A 20,120-nucleotide genomic window follows, 5' to 3' on the forward strand; every position below is an offset into this window, starting at 1 on the left:
ATTATATTATAAGGTAATTGTTGCCTCGATGTGTCTGTGGGAGGTGGTGAGCTCAGGATCCTCCTAGTGTGCCATCTTCCTAAGATCTGGGTTTTTCTATTTTTGCAAAGAATGCTGTTGGGATTTTGACAGGAATTGCATTGAATCTGTAAATAGGTCACTTTGGGTAGTACTGACATCTTAAAAATTTTAAGTTTTCCAGTCTGGGAACACAAGATGTCTTTCCATTTTTTTTGTTTCTTCTTTAATTTCCTTCAGCATTGTATTATACTTATGATAAATTTCTTTGTCTTAAGCTTTACGAATAGTTGCCATTTGTTGCCATACCAAAAGCCAGTCCAAAGGGTTTCATAAGCAGTTTAACCTATAAACCACAGACTTACACATTTGTAAACTTTGATTCAGACTTTGTTTCTTGACCCAGGGTTTGGGTATCATTTCTTTCTTTAGAGCTTTCATTAGAGCTTCCTGGCTTCTTTCCAGGGCCACATAACTGGATAATTTTGGTTTCTCATTTCAAAGAATAACGAAGGACCGTAAGTCATAAGTAAATGACGTACTTTGTTTCTGTATTAGAGCCACTGTTTTCCTTGACATCTTACTTCATTTAGACCTACTTAGTGTCATTTTCTCATAGCTGAGATGATCACATTTTTTTAAAGATTCATTTATTTATTTTAGAGAGAACATGAGTAGGGGGAGAGAGAGAGAGAGAATCTCAAGCAGACTCCCCACTGAGCACAGAGCCCAACACGGAGCTCCATCCCATAACCCTGAGATCATGACCTGAGCCGAAACCAAGAGTCAGACGCTTAACCAACTGAGCCACTCAGGCACCCCTAGATGATCACATTTAGAAGACCATCTAATCTAGCTTTCAGTTCGTCTTAATTATCCCATTATTTTCTACATTTTTGGTTCTGTACTCATAGTTGCTCATCACATTTAACTTCCTGAGCTATAGGCCATGTTCAGCATCTCAGGCTGTTTGTTCATGTTCTCTGGTTATACTTTGACTTTTTTAACATTGTACTACCAGATTTTACCATCTTATATCTTCTCCTTTATGGAAAGAAACCAAAAGAAAGACCTTCCAATTACATGGTTTATATCTATACTCTGAAAAATAGTAACTATCTTTTTCCAATGAGAAGGGAGTGGTTTTCTAGTGTCATAGAGAAATGTTGTTTAGTTAGATATGTACTGGTACTTCAGTGAAATGGTTCATGTGCTGTTCCCTGATAGATTGTTTTCACCAGAGAGTAGCTTTCTTCCAGAGACTGTTTATTCAGTCACAAGAAAGTAATATTTAAAATAAATAATCTACCAAAATTTAAGGTATTTAAATAGAGTTCAAGTAGCTTTATTACATTTATATTTTATTTTATTTTATCTTATTTAATTTGAGGTGGGGAGAGGAGCAGAGGGAGAGGGAGAAGCAGGCTCTTCTGGGGTTTGATCAGGTGCCCCTGATTTAGAGGTTTTATCACTGTTGAGTATTAGCTCACCCAGAGAATAAAGGCTGTTATATAATAGAGTAATGCTGGGATTTTGTGGACTTAAAATATTGCTGTTAAAAATGTTCAAGTTTAGGGGCTCCTGGGTGGCTCAGTCGGTTAAGCGCCTGCCTTTGGCTCAGGTCATGATCCCAGGGTCCTGAGATCGAGTCCCTAATTGGGCTCGCTGCTCAGCAGGGAGCCTACTTCTCTCTCTCCCTCCCCCACTCTGTGCTCTTTCTCTCACTCTCTTGCTCTCTCAAAATCTTTTAAAAAAATAAATAAAAAATAAAAATATTTAAGTTTAGAAGAAGCTGTTATAGCCAAATGGAATTAAGCTGTGAATCAGATGGATATCTTCACCCTCACCCTGCGACCTAACCACCACTTCTGATTTCCAATACCCACATGTCTTATCTCATCCTTTATATCAGCCACTAAATTCTTGCCTTTGAGTCTCTGTTTTAATTCTTAATGTTAAGATATTAGTGGTATTTTAGGTTTGGGCTTTCCTATATGCTACAGTTTGATTTTCTGTTTTTTTCTGTACCCCTCCCCTCATAGGTGGAAAGATCTAATTAGAAATGGATAAGTGTTCAAATGCATAATAATATAATTCCATAGTTGCTTATTTTGAAGGAATTTCACAGAAGAAATAAATGTGTTAATTGTTCTTCATATGATTTGTAAGCCTGCAGTTACATCAAATCTACAAGGTACTAGGCCTCTGGATTTCATCATTTGCCAGTTGAACCTGAAATCAGGCCATACTCAGTGATCTTAGAACTCCTCCTAGAGTAACCTGGAATGTTCGGTCCTGGAATTGGAGACAGTTATATACCATCATTTACATTTATGAAGTTATCAGTAGTTCTTGGTTGAAAATCAGACCCATAAAGAAACTGATTCGGAGCATCTGGCTGGTTTAGTCAGTAGAGCATACGATTCTTGATCTTGGGGTCCTGAGTGGGAGCCCCACATTGGATGTAGGGATTACTTAAAAAAACAAAATCTTTAAAAAAAAAAAAAAAAGAAAACTGATTCATCTGGCAATATTTTATATTCAAAGTTTATTATATTTTATTCAACAGAAATGCACATCAGAACATTCACCCAGAAAACCAAGAGCTAGTAAGGGTGCTTCGGGAGCAGCTTCAAACAGAACAGGTACTGTTGTTATATAAATATGTGCACTTATATAAAGAGTAACATTATTATTGCCCTTGCATATGAAATTGTGATGAAACAATTACTTTTTGGAAACATGGACTGATTTCCTGCTTTATTAATTATTCTATAGATTCTATATTTTCAGATTAGGTAAATGACCAGTCTTAACTACTCAGATGTTTTTATGTGAGTGTTTTTTTTTTAAAACTTGCTTTAAAAACAGCCTCTGACCAATCTCTTAGGAAGCAACTGGAATTTCCAAAGGCAGAGAGTAAGCTAACAGAGACAGAGGACCAAGAAGCAGAGACATGGGAGAAAGCCCTGGAGAAGAGAGCTCCTGAAGACAGCTGGGCAGTGTGGTATGGGAGGGAACACTTCTGGGAAAAGGAAGCCCAAAACAGAGTATGGAACCTGACAGAACTTTTGTGGGGGAAGAGAGGTGGAGGGCAGTTCTGATAGAGCTTTGGGGGAAATGAAGAGCCACATTTTCTTAATAGGAATGCTGATCACTGAGTTACCTAAAAATAGTGCTCCAGATATACTGGGCAGGAGGATGGGGCTGGAATACAGCTACCTTCTTTATTTCAACAGGAGGACAGTAAATGTCTGAAGTTGGTAAATTAAGAAATAGCAGTATAAGCATATGACTTTTAATTATGTAGGTAAATATCAGAAAATACAAGTTAAAAAGCTAAACTGGTTGCTATCAGGGTGCAGAGGTGGGACGTGGATTGAGCAGGGTCTGGCCATTTTTCAATAAAAGCCTTTTGATTTGCAAAAAACAAACCAAAAAAACAAACAAAAAAACCCCAGCAGTTTTCCTGTTATTTATTTGTGAGGAAATAATCACTGTCTAATTGGCTTTAATGAAATGTAGTGGAAAAACTTTTTTTTTTCCCCAAGACCTGCATATTCCCAGAAGACCTACAAAGAGAGGACTACAAGGGGTGGCTTTTTTTTTTTTTTCCTCTTCTTTTTCTTCAGTGGTCAAAGTTAGCAAAACTAGTTAGGGAAAGAAGAAAACTTTTCTTTCTCTTCTGTGTTTTTAACCAGATGGACTGTGTAAGAACCAGAAATGTAATATATTTCATAAAGCCTGGAATAAGTAGGATATTGTACACCTTCATGCCAAAATAGCTAATATCAAAAAATAAAAATTAAAAATTGATTTCCCACTCACCAACCAAAATTTAATTCCAAAGAGTGTTTTACAGTTTCTCCATTCACCAAATATTTATTAAACATCCATATGCTAGACACTGTTCTAGGCATTGAGGATTTAGTTGTGAGCTAAACAAACAAGAATTCTCCTGCCTTCATAAAACTTAAATTCACTGATGCAAAAATAGTTTAAGAATGTTAGTAGTAATCTGTTCCAGAGCTACTGTTATTAATAATTCATGCTGGGATAGTGTTTTATAATTTACAGAATGCTTTCACCTACAGCTATCTTATTTAATCTACAAACATGGTCAGTAAGGCAACAATTATCATTCCCATCTAACATATTAGATCACTAAGATGGTACTTAAATTCACGCTGGCATTACATGAATGGATCTGGCTATACAGAAGTCCCACACTGAGTCGCATCTTCCACATCCCTTTGTACCACTGTACAATTCACCTCCCTCACACCTTCCTCAGTTATGGCATTTAGCTCTAGTTAGAATAAAGCTAGTGACTTAGCCCTTTCTGTGCTGTCCTATATGGTAGCCACTACCTGTATGTAGCTAATTTAATTTTAAATTAAAATTAAATAAAATTTAAAATTCAGTACTTTATAGTTACACTAGTCACCTTTCAAGTACTCAATACCCACAGATAAAAATTTCCATTACTGCATAAAGTTCTGTTGGACAGCACTGGCAAGTGGTTTTTGTTGTTGTTTTGTTTTGTTTTAGTTAATTTCCAAAGAATAATAATGAAGACAAAGATAGAGAGGGGAACATTAAGAGCTGTATGTTTTTCTTTTTTGCACCATTGAAAATGATATAAAAGACTGTAACATCAACGTGTGGACCATGGCTTATAGAATATTCTAGTATTTTAGGACTGATTTAAGAAATAGGTTTTTAGTTATGTTTATTAATTTAGGGTGACAAAAATCTTTTATTCAGTTTACAATTAATGGTTCATATTTAGCCAATTTTATAATTTTTTTTGTAATTTGATGTTCTTAATGCTGGCTACTTTGTTTATAAGAGGTGTGCTGGGTGCTGTAAAAATAGGTTTTTATACGTGTTTTAAGAGATACACAGTACATACTAGTGTTAGGTACATTTCTAATTCCTGGGTCACCACAATGAGTCCTATAGATAAAGTCCTTATCCTCCTATCATACATTCTGGTGGGTCCTTTGATATCTGGATGCTTCTTGTAGTGGTGATTCTATTCCACATTCCTATTATAGTCACAACAGTGATATAACTGAGGAACATTAAATTTATTAATCTGACCATGTGAAAGATTAAGCCCAGGTTACCAGTGTATTAAATTTTCCTTCTTCCGAAATGACCAGTATTCTTCTTTGAAAGTTTAATTCTGGACCCTTGGGAGGTACAGCATACATGCAACACTTGTCAGGAATGTATGAATGAAAAATGTTAAAAATGGTTAAAGCGGGGAGGGGATGGAGGGGACAGGGTAACTGGGTGATGGGCATTAAGGAGGGCACATGATGTAACGAGCACTGGGTGTTATATAAGACTGGTGAATCACTGACCTCTACCTCTGAAACTAATAATACACTATATGTTAATTAATTTTACTTAAATTTAAAAATGATTAAAAGCTAATACTTGGGAAACAGTTTGACATTTCTTTAGCTTTTGCATTAGCTCAGCCTTGAGTTTCTCAGAATAGCTTACTTATTCTAACATAGTGGAAGAGAAACTCCGAAGTTAATGTAGGTTTTTGTCTTTATGTCATGTTCAGGAAGGAAGGTAGAGACCATGCAGCTTAAATAAAACAATAATATAGCCTCATAACTTTATCAAACTTAGAAAACTTTAAACCTACTGCACATCTAAAATTTGATGAGGATTATGCACTCTGGACTGTGTCCTTAAGTATAATTGTATTCCTCGAGATAATTTTGTATAACTGTGCATACGTATTTTCTCATCAGGATGCCCCTGCTGCTGCTCGACAGCAGTTCTACACTGACATGTACTGTCCAATCTGTTTACATCAAGCCGCCTTCCCTGTTGAAACAAACTGTGGGCATCTTTTTTGTGGTAAGCAAACAATGCTCTATTGGGGGAAAGTGACTAGGCTGGATTCCTAATGTCACATTTTGTATTACGTGAGTGGGGTAGATTGCTTCTGATATCCCGCTCTACTTGTTAGCCACTTTCATTTAGTGACTGTGAGCTCCAAGATTAAAAAACACTAGTTGTTCAACTTCTTAATAAACAGAAATGTGTTTCTTTGAATGGTAATTCAAGTATATGAATACCATGAGGAATTCACTGAATCCCTCATTGTTTATCACCTTTTGGTAGTTTCATTTTATTATTCATTCTTCCCAAGGCTGGAAGGTTCTCTTAAGAACCCTGCCCAAGACCTTCCCTTTAGCCCTCTTACCTCCATTGTACCCTGCATCAGCACAAAAGTTGTTAGCCTGTTTTTTGTCATGACCTCAGAGGGTGGTAAGAGAGAATGATGAACCTAGATCATATAGTAGGACAAGAAGAGAATATACATTGCACACTTGCCTAGTATCAGTAAGGGGTGCTTTCTACCTCTGGGTGTTTTTCCTGACCCTCCAGAAAGATTTCATAAAGAATGAGATATCGTATAGTCACTGCTCATTACGGTCCTATGAGATTGGGGAGAGTCAGTTACTGCATGCCTACTATGTGCTGGACACTTAACATCCTTCATCTCCTTGAATCCCACATATGAGGAAACTGAAGCTGAGTTAAGAAACTCTACAAAGGGTTACCCAGCTGCTAAAAGAAAGAGCCAGATTTTAAATGTAGCTTCAAACCCTGTGGTCAGTTCTGCTATGTGATTAGTAGCTTCTACGACTACTCTCTACTTAACATTTATCCATTCACTAGACCTGTTGTTTTATTTATAGTATTTCTTTCTGTTTCAATGGCTATATTCAAGATAGGGTTCTAATTGCTCCCAAAATGTACCCATTTTCCATTTTAAGACAATTTAAAACGTAGCATACAATGATCCTTTAAATTTCTTTTCCCCCTTTGTATCTGTTGTTTGAGTTTGTATAGAATTACTAGGGATATAAGTAATTTGAAATCCATATCATGCAATGCAGGGTTTTCTATACCTATGCTCCTTTAGTAAGTATTGACCAATCCCATTATTGCATCATCCATTAATTTCATCCTCTTCCCTACGGTTTTTCCCTAAGTTAGCTAACAAGTTATAAACCACTCATTTCAGTGTCCATCTTTATCTGTTGGGAATGCTAATGAGCAGCAAAATCATGAAATACCGGATAGAGAGAATTAAATGGCCATCAGAGAAAGCAGTACTTTTCCGCCTCTCAAACCTCTGGTAGATATACCTTTTTTCTTTCTTTCTTTCTTTTTTTTTTTTTTTAAGATTTTATTTATTTGACGGAGAGAGCAAGAGAGCACAAGCAGGGGGGACAGTAGAAGGAGAGGGAGAAGCAGGCTCCCTGCCAAGTAGGGAGCCCAATGCGGGGCTTGATCTGGGGCTCAATCCCAGGACCCTGGGACCATGACCAGAGCCAAGCCGAAGGCAGATGTTCAACCATCTGAGCCACCTGGGCGCCCTGGTAGATATTCCTAATCAATTGGACATTCTTTCCGAGTCTAGATATGGCCTCAACCATCCTTTAACATAGTACTTCAGGCAGGTGTTAAGAATCAATGAGGTTTGGCAGGCTAGGTGAACTCCATTTCCCATCCCCGGCTTAGGTAATTCACTGAGTGGATAGCCCAGTCAATTGAAAGATGGCTGTATTGTGTTCTTGGTTTCTGGGTCTGAGGTAATTGGGTAGATTGCTTCTGATAGCCTGCCGTACTTGTTAGATACTTTTATTTACTGTCTCTAGGTTCAAAGATTTAAAAAACCAGTCATTCAACTTCTCCATAAACAGAAATGTGTTTCTCTGAATAGTAGTTCAAGTATATATATCAGGAGCACCTTAGCTTAGTTCTATATATGGAACTAAGTTCTGTTCCTTTATAGTGAGCTAAGAATAATAGTAGCAACTGACTTCATCTTACTTGCATTTGTAACCCCTATTGTTTTAATTCTTCAGCAGTCTTATGAAGTGTTACCCCATTTTACAAATAGACTTAGAGAGATTATGACCCAGACTAAAATCAATGAGTCATCTCTCCCACCATCTTATTTAAGTGGATCTCTCTTTTTATAGGGGGGAAAGCTGAAGAAAAGGGAAAACCTTGAGCATATCATAGCAGATATGTGTGAACTGGAGCATTTGATTTGCTGGACCGTAGTTTTTCTGTGCAGTCAGTGGCCATTACATAATTTGCAAAGCAAGGACACCTGTACTTGAGATGTGGGATTAAATAAGTTAATATATGACAAAACACATTGAATTTTTGAGTGAACAAGTAGTAGATAAAGCTGAGGCATCATTATGGATGTTAATAATAATACAAGATTTGTAAGTTTTGCTTTCATAGAGTTTCTATGTGAAATTAGATTACTCAAATTAATAAATATTATCTAACACAGCACTCTGAGAGTAGGAAAAGATACCAGATATTGTTTGGCTTTTAAATTCATCTTTAAATCATCGTACCTGTTTTTCCCCGTAGTCACTGTAATGTCCAATGTGGATAGCCTTTGCTTAGCCCCTTGGTTTGCTCACCATTCTCCTCACATAGCATTTGTTTCTACTTCTGGCATTTGCTCCTTTCTATTCATAAAACTGGGAGCATCCTACTTCCTGTTTTCTATATCTAAATCTTCTCTATCCTACAAAGTTCAATTCAAATCCTTTCTCATCTACAAATTACCCTCTGATGCATCCCAGAGTTCTCCCTCCCTCCCTGCATTCCTTTTGTACTTAAAGTTAATAGTAAACAGTTTGAGATTTAACTACCTTCCGATTGATTTCACTATGTCACCTTGATCTTCTCAATTTGACTGTCATTGCTTATTCTAAATTCTGGACATTTATTTGATCTGGAAGAATCAGAATAAGGAATGCAGGAGGGTTAAGCTAGGTTGCTAAGACAAGAGTAAGAAAACAAAAGATCCTGGAGGCTGAAAGCACTTAGTTCAAATTCACAATGGGACCTGAATTGTATGAGAAATAGGTGTCCTGCAGAGAAGAAATGAATTTGCCCCTTAAACATCAGACAGTATTTAAAAATATTACTTCTTGGGGTACCTGGGTGGCTCAGGTCATGATCCCAGGGTTCTGGGATCAAGCCCCCTTCTGCTTCTCCCCCTCCTCCTGCTCCTCCCTGCCTGTGCTCTCTCTCTGTCAAATAAATAAAATCTTTAAAAAAAATAAAATAGAATAAGATAAAATATTCCTTTTTCATTTGTTAGTGGCCTGAATTTTAGTGCTTCTACACTTAGCTTACCTGCCACTTTTTGAGGTCTATAAACTTTTCCTTTAAGCTGTTTTGCTGCTCATGAACACCTTCTAGCAGAAAAATCAAATCCGTCCAGTACAAAAGTTGATTCAATTATTAAACTGGATTATAAACTTTATTAGGTCAGACAGCCTATAATCTTTGTATTCTTTGGTTCCTTGCTCATGGTACTTAATTATTATTATACCACTGTAACTTGGCTTTCTAAATTCTTTAAAAAAATAGAAGTGATGTTTTTGTAACATATATACCAAATTTGGAGCAGAAAATTTATACTGTGATTTGTTGGTTGTCATATTTGCAATGATGTTTGTTTATTTTACATAAGTGCAATATTTCTATTAAGTCTCAGCATTGAAGCAGTTAATGCATGCTTGCTTTGGATTGTATAAAAATGTCTATCTTAACTAATAGTTTAAATAAAAATATTTTCAATGGCTGGGAATTGTTACTAGATTTGAATTTGCCTAAGGGATGAAATAAAAAATATTTTAAAATAAGATGATACTATAAAAATATTTAAGATATTTGAAACTTTCTGAGGATTCATGGGTTTTAAAATTTAAAACATCAGTATTAATGGGTTTTTTTCCTCATTAGGTACCTGCATTATTGCATACTGGAGATATGGTTCATGGCTTGGGGCAATCAGTTGTCCAATCTGTAGACAAACGGTAATGTTTGTATCCAGAAAGCATCATTTATGCTAGTTCATTTTGTAAATTTTTATCATTTCTGTATCTACTTTTGAATTGTTTTGATTTTTTTTTAAGTTTTTATTTAAATTTCAGTTAGGTAACATATAGTGTAATATAAGTTTCTGGTGTACAATATAGTGAATCAGCACTTGCATACAATATCTGGCGGTCATCTCAACAAGCACGCTCCTTAATCCCCCATCACCTATTTCACCCCCCCACCCACTTCCCCTCTGGTAACCATCAGTTTGTTCTCTGCAGTTAAGAGTCTGTTTCTTTCTTTGCCTCTCTTTCTCTTTTTTTCCCTTTTCTTGTTTTGTTTCTTAAATTCCACATATGAGTGAGATCCTAGGGTCTTTCTCTGACTGACTTATTTTGCTCAGCATAATATTCTAGGTCCATCCATGTCATTGCAAATGGCAAGATTTCATTCTTTTTTATGGCTCAGTAATATTCCATTATATACACATACCGCATCTTCTTTTTCCATTCATCAGTCAATGGACACTGGAGCTGTTCCATAATTTGGCTATTGTAAATAATGCTGCTAAACATTGGGGTGCATGAATCCCTTTGCATTAGTATTTTTGTATTCTTTGGATAAACACCTACTAGTGCAATTGCTGGATCTTAGGGAAGTTCTGTTTATCCAAAGCTTCTATAATGTTACTCCATTATTTTTTTTAACGTCTTAAAGACAGCAAAAAAGGGAAATTCCCTTCTAAATCCTTCAGTTATATTAAAAAATGGTAAATAAAGGGTAAATGAATCCTTCCCAAAATTCTAGTAAGTCTTTGTTGTAATACTAGCAAAGGAATAACTGAACTAGCTAATCAGGCTTAACCAAATATTTCACCTACATATACTTCTTTTGAAATAAAAAAATGTTTTTCCCTTTCAATTTACTTTTAATCTGCCCTTCTCCAGTGAGGGTCTAGATGGCTTTATATGATGAATAATAATTTTTTTAATGTCTCTTTTGGAGACATATCCATATTACATGATCCAGAGCAGATCAGACTATTTTAGTTAGTATAGGAGCTACTTCAGGAGGGAGATGATAAGTTTTTATAAACATATACTGAAGACTGAAACATCACAGATTTTCTCAATTTCTTGGACAAACTGGAGAAACAAAATACTGAAAAATTTGAGAAAATTAAGTTCTTAGTTATTTAATTAGTAAATATAGTAAAATAGAACATTCTATCAGTTGTATACAGTTTTTTCATAATTTCCTGTATACTTATTTTGTTTTTCATTTAAATAAAAATACCTACCTTTCTAATAATGAGTTATGAAATGTAAAAAGACAGCAGCTCTTTAGGAAGTCTTCCAGTGTGCAAAGTGAAGTCTAGAAAGGATAGAGAGCTTTCAAGTAAAGATATCAAATTGAACACATATATTTACTTTTGCTACTCTTTGCAACCCCATTAAAAGAACAGGACATTTTGTAAAGGCAAAAACCCACAGAGATCAAAAAATGAAACAAAATGGTAGAAGAGGCAACAATTTTTCTAAAATTCTTTGTAAACTATTAACAGACATACAGAAAAGCACACAAAACATAGAAGTACTGCTCATTGAATTATCACAAAGCAACACTTAGATAATCACCTCAGATGAAGAAATAGGAACTGGCCAGCAGCCCCCAGAAGCCTCAGGACCAAATCTCCACCCCCTCCTTCCTCTCCTAGAGGCTACTCCATAAATGACTTTTATGATAAGCATTTCTTTGATTTTCTGTATTACCTTAGCATGCACCTCTAAGATTATTGTCTAGTTTTGTGTAATTTTGGACTTTATATGAATAAAACCATATAGCATGTATTGTTAAACACACACACACACACACACATTCTTTCAACTTTTGTTCTGGCTATCCACTTACCTGCATCACTGCCTCATTTTTTGGTGTAGAGAGGGAGGTTCAGGGATTTATCTTCTTTCCCCCTTGCTTCTACATTCCCAAATTCTGCCTCTTTTACATTTGACTTTGTATTACATGGCAGGAGGAAAATCGTTTTGGGGGGGTTTTCTGTTGTTGTTGTTGTTTGTACTGCCTCTCTGGCTGATTTGATTATGTGAAACAAGTCAGTCAACGGTGAAGTTTACTTGCCAGTATGACCTCTCATAATCTTTAGCTATCTTCCGGCAACACTGAGACCAGGCCATGGGTCTCACACTAAAGAATTATTAGTTCACACCTGTCCCCTCTTCTTGGCTCCATCCATGGCTTTTCAATGGGGTATGTATGTATTAGCAGGTGATCTCCTTTTGACCACCCATAAATTGCTAGAATCTAGAAAGGTAGAGATAAAATTGTTTTTATATAATAGCTTTTGTTTCCCTAACTAGAGAATAATTCCTCCTGGAAGTAGGACGGGTGGCTGCTCCCTGTTCCCCACCCTGTGTCACTGGCTGTAGTGCACAGATTGCTGCTTCTGACTGTAACATGCTCACCACTTCTCTTCCTGAATGCATACGCTCACATACCAGTGGCCCGAGCTGCACTTCAAGGGCCAGCTTATGTTTCCACTTTCTGGGCACCCGAGGCAGAAGTCCTTATTCTCAAGTGTCATAATAACCCCCACCACCAGCGCCTTATAACAGGTCTGCCTCCCCTTCTATCTTGGGTGTTGTGGTCAGCAGGGGGCAGGGCTATGTCTTCAGTTTTGGGGTCTGTGTAGCACTTAGCACAGTGCCTGGCCTACAGTAAGTGCTCACTTATTAGTCATTGAAAGATGTACTTTTATTAGCAAATTTGTGAAGAGAGGCTGTACCTGCTTCCCTACCACCTACTGCTCTTCATCACTCCTTTGTTTGGCTGTTTGGAAAGCATCTGCATAGTGGGAAGTCCAGGTTTTACAGCTGAGTTGAGGAAGGATAAAAACAGCTAGATGATTTAAACCTAAATGTGTCACTGCTCCTTCCCATTTTTATCTCCTTGTACAGTGACTATTTCTATAGGCATTGATATATTTTAAAATGTACTTATTTTTCAAGATACTGTCATCTTCAGATGACCTCAGTATGGGTCCTGGGACATTTGTGTATCCTTATCTCTACCATGGAGGAAACCAGGTTAAAAGTATTACATTATATATCAGTATCAAGAATTACCTTTTTTGATGATAGTAGGGATGGGTGCTTGAGAGTGGGTCCCTGCAATAACTTAATCTCTGTATTATGTTTGGTAGCATTCAAAGATATTTCAAATACCAGTGAGGTTGAAGAATAATGATTTTAATCACAAAAGAAATCCCTAATTTTTCGCTCTCACAATGATAAACATGTATTTTTATGTCACTTCACTCCTGAGTATTTTCTCATCATTCTTATATCTTCAAATATTTGTTAGCCCAAACAGAGAACTACTGACTATCCCTGGCGTGACCTGGAAAATATTAGAACCAGTGTTTGGTTGAGGTACCCATTTGATTTTATGGGAATTCAAATTACATTTTGCATTGGATTTTATTACAAGGCAATAATAACTTACTTTCCTCCCCATGTTGCCTTTATTAAAAGAAATGAGTGAAAAAAAACAAAATGAGTGAAATATAAATTTAGAAGCTTTTTTCATTCTATTGAATAATAACACAAAATGAAAAAAAATGCTGCAGAAAGGTATAACAATTTTTTCTTTTTGTAATATACAGGTGACTTTACTGCTAACAGTATTTGGTGAAAATGACCAATCTCAGGATGTTGTATCATTGCGCCAAGATATTAATGATTATAACCGGAGATTCTCAGGGCAGCCCAGATCTGTAAGTATTGTTATAGCAGGTGCAAAGTTAGAGTATAATGATACTTCTCTTTGGTAAGGTGAGATTAACCAACAAGTATTCTTTGACTATAAAAAGTCTCATTGTTTATGTGTGGTGGGTAAAGTTTTAAACTTCATCCTTGTTGGGGCGCCTGGGTGGCTTAGTTGGTTAGGTGACTGCATTCGGCTCAGGTCATGATCCTGGAGTTCCGGGATCGAGTCCCGCATCAGGTTCCTTGCTCAGCGGGGAGTCTGCTTCTCCCTCTGACCCTCCCCGCTCTCATGTACTCTCTTTCTCTCTCTCTCTCATTCTCGCTCTCAAATAAATAAATAAATCTTTAAATAAAACAAAATAAACTTCATCCTTGTTGTCAATCACTGAGTTACAGCTTTCCCAAGGACTACAGTTTTCTATCTAAACAAAAAAAAAGGCATTATAAATCTTTATGAAAGAGATTCCAGAAGAAAAAAAAAAGAAAAATTGGAGGGAAATGTGAAATTACTGACTCCCGTGCAAATCTTAGTATATGTGCTGCCAAAGCAAGCACGGCTCCTGTGCAAATCTAAAATAGGGATTATCCAATGAGAAACTTATAACTGAGAACTTCTGGAGAGTTTTACAATTGTGTCTTCCACTTTTTTATTTACCCTGACCTCCTCTTTGAAGTAACTCTAGGTGTTGGGGAGGTTTTTTTGTTATGTCATTTTAGTTACTCAAAAGCATTTGATTTTTAAAGAACACATTAATTTAATAGTTGACCTCCTCCCCTCAAAAAAAGGCATGTGATAGATTAAAAACTGTCACATTTTACTGGCTCATTCCAGTTTTTTTCAAAATCTAACAAAAGAATTCTAGAAGTGTGTGCATGACTAAGTATGTACTTCAGAAATCAATATTGTAAATACAAATTTATATGGAAAGCCTAGACCTCTCCTCTGAGCTCTAGAGCATATGTCTAAGTGCTTGGCTTACATCTCCACTTGGATGCTCCATAGTCATCTCAAACATGGTATGTACAATATTGAATTGCTTCCCTCCTCAACTCAGTGTATTCTTTTCTGTCTTACTCAGCTGTTTTGATTTCTTCCTTTCCCTCATTCCCTTCATCTGATATATAAATAAGTTGTATCATTTCTTTTCTCCTTTTGGGAGATCCTGTCATTTTTAGCTCATAAAAATGTCCTGTATCTGTAGCCATCATACTAGCCTAAGCCATCATCATCTCTTGCTTAGGATAATAACTGCAAATGGCCTCTTCACTGTGACTTTTTTCTCTGCACAGCAGCCCGAGTAATATTTTGAAAACATAAGTAAGACCGTGATATTCTTGTATTTTAAAACTTCCAATGTTTTGGAATAATGTTCCAACTCCTTCCTCTGTTTACAAGGCCCTACATGACCTGGTGCCTCCCCAAGCCTCACCCAAAATGCTTCACCTCCACCAGCCGCTTTTCAGCTCTCAAAATACACTCCAAGTCTTCCCATCTTAATGCCTTCACACATGACCCCTCGATTGGGAATGCTTGTCCCTCTGCTCTTCTCATGGCTGACTTCTCATCCTTTAGGTCGTTCTTTTTTTTTTAAGATTTTATTTCTTTATTTGACAGAGAGAGACAGTGAGAGAGGGAACACAAGCTGGCAGAGTGGGAGAGGGAGAAGCAGGCTCCCTTTTGAACAGAGAGCCTGATGCGGGGCTCGATCCCAGGACCCTGGGATCATGACCTGAGCCGAAGGCAGACGCTTAACGACTGAGCCACCCAGGCGCCCCCTTTAGGTCGTTCTTAAGTAGACCTTCCTAAGAGAGGCTTTCCCTGATCAACTAAGGTATTCTCTATCACTGTCCTCTGCACCATTCCTTTGTAGATTTGTCACAAACCATACTCAAATCTTGTTCATTATCTTTCTCTCAGTAGACTAAAAGCTTCATGAGGGCAAGAACTATATTTATATATCCACTGCTATATTCTCATCACCAGTTTCAGTGCCTGGGATACAGTAAGCCTTTGATATTTGTTGAATAAATTAATGAGTTATGGTTAAGAATTGATACTACTACTCTCAGCCAAGAATATAAGCTATTAAAATGCTTCAGTATTAAACACTTGTATACTCTTGTGCTTCCTTGCATGTATTTCTTACACTGTGATGTCATGTACATTTAAGGGCATACAGTTTCAGCTTTTGTGGATAACGGGTAAATCTTCTAGATGTTTAAACAAAAAGAAAGTTAATCCAATCACTGTTGTCCTTCACAGTTATTTGGGGGCCTCTTCTGCTATTTTTCATCCAGCAATTTTTTTTTTTTTACATATCCTCCATTGTCAACTGTAGGATGATTCTTTGAAAATCAACATGTTCCAAATTCAAGACCTACCACTGAACTTAAGAAAAAAAAATCATTTTGAGATATTCATTCCTGTTTTTAGGTGTGAAGCATATCATTGCTCAATTTTTGGTAGGTGTCAGATATTTGACGAGTCCGGTATGTGATGAAATTACAGTGTAATAGAGACATTTAGCTCTTACTATAATATTCTGCCTCATCCAAAGTTGGAGTAAGAATGTGATTAATATACAAACATTTCTTAGTAATCCATTTCATACTTCTTATCTACTTATTATAGATTTTGTATAAATGATATGAGAAGTGAACAAACAGCTCTGATAAAGGACAGAAAAGTATTCAAAAGATACACTAGCTGGTCCCTAGAATATTTAAAACAACTTAACCATAGACTTGTGAAAGTTGTGCTGCTGTTTTGGTTTAAATGTTAGTTGCTCCAGTAGAGAATAGAAAATTAACATAGGAACTGATTCTAAAAAGACCATTTTGGTGTTTTGTGATCAGTTTTCCAAAAAGGATTTACAGGACTACCTGGTGGAGTTTATAAAACTCTTTCCTTATCACTTGCTCAGTTCTTCCCATTTTTGTCTCCACTTCCCTCTCTACTTACTTGGCACTCGTGAAACAAACAAAATACATACTTGGACATATTGTAATTACACAGATTGTTAATTAGAGCTGAACTGTGCCCAGTGGAATAACCACAGGAAGTGACTTTCTTCCTCTGGTCAGTTTCTCTGTATCTACCAGCCCCTGACAAATGAGATCGTGAAAGAAGTTATGTTGAGAAGTCATGGTAGTTCATTACTACACAGGACCATATAGTCCAAACAGACTACACAAAACAAATGCAAAGTTTGCAGGCAGAGGATAAACTAACTTGCTCAAGGTTATACAAATAGATATTAGTACTCTTTTGTTAACAGCTTTATTTAGATGTATTTTACACATCATAAAGGGCAACCTGTTTATATAATTCAATGGTCTCTAGTGTATTCAGAGTAAATATAATCTAGTTATTGTCATAATCCAATTTTAGAATATTTTCATCATCCCAAAAGCTTTGGCATCCCTTCTCATTCACCCCAGTCCTTGGTAACTACTAATTTACTTTCTGCCTCTATAGATTGGGCTAATCTGGATATTCATCATTTCATTGAAATGAGATCATATAATATATGGCCTTTTGTCTCTGGCTTATTTCACTTAGCATAGTGTTTTCAAGGTTCATCCATGTTGTGAAATATATCATAACTTCATTGCTTTTTATGGCCAAGTGATATATATCACATTTTGTTTATCCATTTGTCAGTTGATGAGCATTTGAATTGTTTACACTTTTTGGCTATTATGAATAATGCTTCCATTCATATTTGTGTACCAGTTTTTGTGTGGAGTCATATTTTCATTCCTGTTGGGTATATGCCTCATTGTGGAATTGCTGGATATTATGGTAATCCTGTTTAACATTTAGAAGAACTGCCAAACTGTTTCCAAAGAGGCTGTTCATTCCCACCAATAATGTGTGAGGGTTCCAATTTCTCTGAATGCCTCAATTTTCAAAAATTTATGTAATTGTTTTCGGCTGTGAAAATTATGCTTACTATGTAAAAACCTAGTAATTGATGTTTTTGTACATATTCAGAAACATAATCATTTTCATAAAGGTAGGGTCTGGCATTCCAAAAATCTTTTGGCAATTAGTAATTCACTTAAACTCCAGCTAAACCAAATAAACATCCTAGGAAGGAGTCCGTTTCGTTTTATTGCTATTCTTAGATTATCAAAGTCATCCAAGTTCATGTGTCTTTAATGTATACTACTTCTATATTGTCTGTCAATGTATAAAGGTCTTTTGTATACAGTATCTTTTAGTTCTTAATAGTCCTTGTGACACAAACTTGGTTAGTTGTTGCTCGATCTCAATTTGGTTAAACAACTTTCCCCAAGGTTACCTGACTACTAAGAGATTGACTTTGAGTTTAAACCCAGACCCAGCTCAAGCCTCAAGCTCTAATCCTATATACACTAAGTGCTTCATTTGGTTTATTTTACTAATTCAAATTAGAGAGGACTTAAGTTTTGCCTCACTATATCCTGTATTTTAAGTTTGTTGACATTTTAGTTGCTTTTCAGTTATTTGCAGTAAGATCTATTTTAGAAGAACCTAGTTATCAAAGATCTGTTTTTAAATAAAATGCTTAACTAGAAAATATGTGAAATTCCTTAATTCATGTTTACTGAGTTTGCACATTGTAAGAAAATATATTGATACCTGACATACTAGATGACAAATCATATCTTGTTCTTCCCCCACCAGATTATGGAAAGAATTATGGATCTACCCACTTTACTGAGGCATGCATTCAGGGAAATGTTTTCAGTCGGGGGCCTTTTCTGGATGTTCCGCATCAGGATAATACTTTGTTTAATGGGAGCTTTTTTCTATCTTATATCACCTCTAGATTTTGTACCTGAAGCCCTGTTTGGAATTCTAGGCTTTCTAGATGATTTCTTTGTCATCTTTTTGTTGCTCATCTACATCTCTATTATGTATCGAGAAGTGATAACACAGAGACTAAACAGGTGAAAAAATGGAAGTTTACTAAAAATATTTCAGCTAATGTGTGAAATCAGACAGAAGGGCCCGTGGCAGTATACAGTATTTGAATATTATTGTACAAGCTTAAAACCATGTATGACAAACATTTGATTTCATTTGTTTGGCAAATGCCTACCAAGATATGACTGGAATTTTTACATTACAGGTTCTAATGTTAAGGATAGAATTATAATAATTTATAATTAAATCTTGATTGTGTTGTCTATAAAGTCTCTGGAAAAAAACATAGAATTATATAAAAAGGGATGATTTTATATCTTTTTCTTTTTCCAAAAATTACTCATTAATTGGATGTATAGTAAGATATTGTTTTACAGTTTATCCAATTTATCCTTCTCAGTGTGTACCTATATGATAATATATTGCTATGAGATGCATCTAATTATTTTTGTTACAATAAAATGTTGTACAATTTTGGGGGAAAGTCAATGTGTCTTTTAGTGCTAGCTATGTTTTATGCACTTGTAGCAGTTATGCTTTTCTATCCTGATATAATTCTTTGCTATCAGCTAAAAGTAAAAGAAGGAACTTGAAGTTTATAATTTGATTTCATGTTCTGGTTTATAAAACACTTCTTAATCAATAGAAGAATTAACAAGGTACAAAACATTTATCTGCAGTCAGCACACATGATTTTCTCAGTTGTGACATTTAAAGAAGAGTCTGGTCCTTTTATAGGAATAATATATAAAAGTAACTTGGAAAAGGTAATTTTTTTCAGGAATTTCTGTGATACTGTAAACACATAGTAGTTTGATGAATTTCTGAGGAAAGTAGATTTTCATGGCAATGAGCATCAAAACCCTTGGGAGGGGTATAGGAACACTATTTAAATTTGATGAGAAATTACTGGTGAGCTATACCAACAGAATGGACGACAAATTTTGTTTTCTCTTGTGAGAAACTTTTGTAATACTGTCCCTAGATGGCAGCATATAGCCCACATTCCTCTGGTCTAATACAAAATGAGCAAATGTTGTCTGAGGCAGTTCAATAAGAAAGTTATCTTGCTATTTTTGATGGCTACAGCATAAGTACCTAATGCCCTCATCTGCAGTTTTCTGTTTTAGAAGAATCAAAACCACAAGTGTTATGAACTAACTCCCTCAGGTGGTACTGCTCATCTGTGAACTGGACAGCAGGGCAATCGATGCCAAGGGGTCAGTGTTGGCTCTGTCATACTGTCCATTCATGTATTAGTGAACCTTGTTAGGTATTGATAGGGAGAGAAAACCCAAATCTATCACGTTCTCTAAAGTTCATCAGATTAGTCATGAATGAATGAGATGCTGAATGAAATATCAATAACTTTTCTAATTTGGGTGTAGGACAAAGCTGTTGCTTGTCATAGAGAAAACAATAATGCTTAAATATAGCACATTATAATTAAAGCATTTCTCGCCTACTTGACCTTTTATCCTTAGGACAGTTATGTGAGG

General features: G+C 36.0%; 1 protein-coding gene across 5 annotated transcripts in view; it reads left to right on the forward strand.

Moving 5' to 3' along the window:
* The window catches only part of RNF170 (ring finger protein 170), a 45,297-nt gene extending 26,028 nt beyond the window's left edge, over positions 1–19,269 (forward strand). For 4 of the 5 annotated variants that reach the window (XM_035003927.1, XM_035003928.1, XM_035003925.1 and 1 more), the window contains exons 3-7: positions 2,588–2,663; positions 5,796–5,904; positions 9,844–9,917; positions 13,604–13,714; positions 18,379–19,269. In XM_035003927.1, the coding sequence (XP_034859818.1) occupies positions 2,588–2,663; positions 5,796–5,904; positions 9,844–9,917; positions 13,604–13,714; positions 18,379–18,648 (640 nt within the window). In that variant the 3' untranslated portion in view covers positions 18,649–19,269. Of the gene's footprint in view, positions 1–2,587; positions 2,664–2,908; positions 3,026–5,795; positions 5,905–9,843; positions 9,918–13,603; positions 13,715–18,378 lie in introns of all 5 variants that reach the window. The other variant, XM_035003929.1, reaches the window with a different exon arrangement.
* The last annotated feature ends 851 nt before the right edge of the window (positions 19,270–20,120 follow it).

This window comes from Mirounga leonina, unplaced genomic scaffold (assembly GCF_011800145.1).
Source record: "Mirounga leonina isolate KUSES-001 unplaced genomic scaffold, KU_Mleo_1.0 Mir_128, whole genome shotgun sequence".
Taxonomy (NCBI): Eukaryota; Metazoa; Chordata; class Mammalia; order Carnivora; family Phocidae; genus Mirounga; species Mirounga leonina.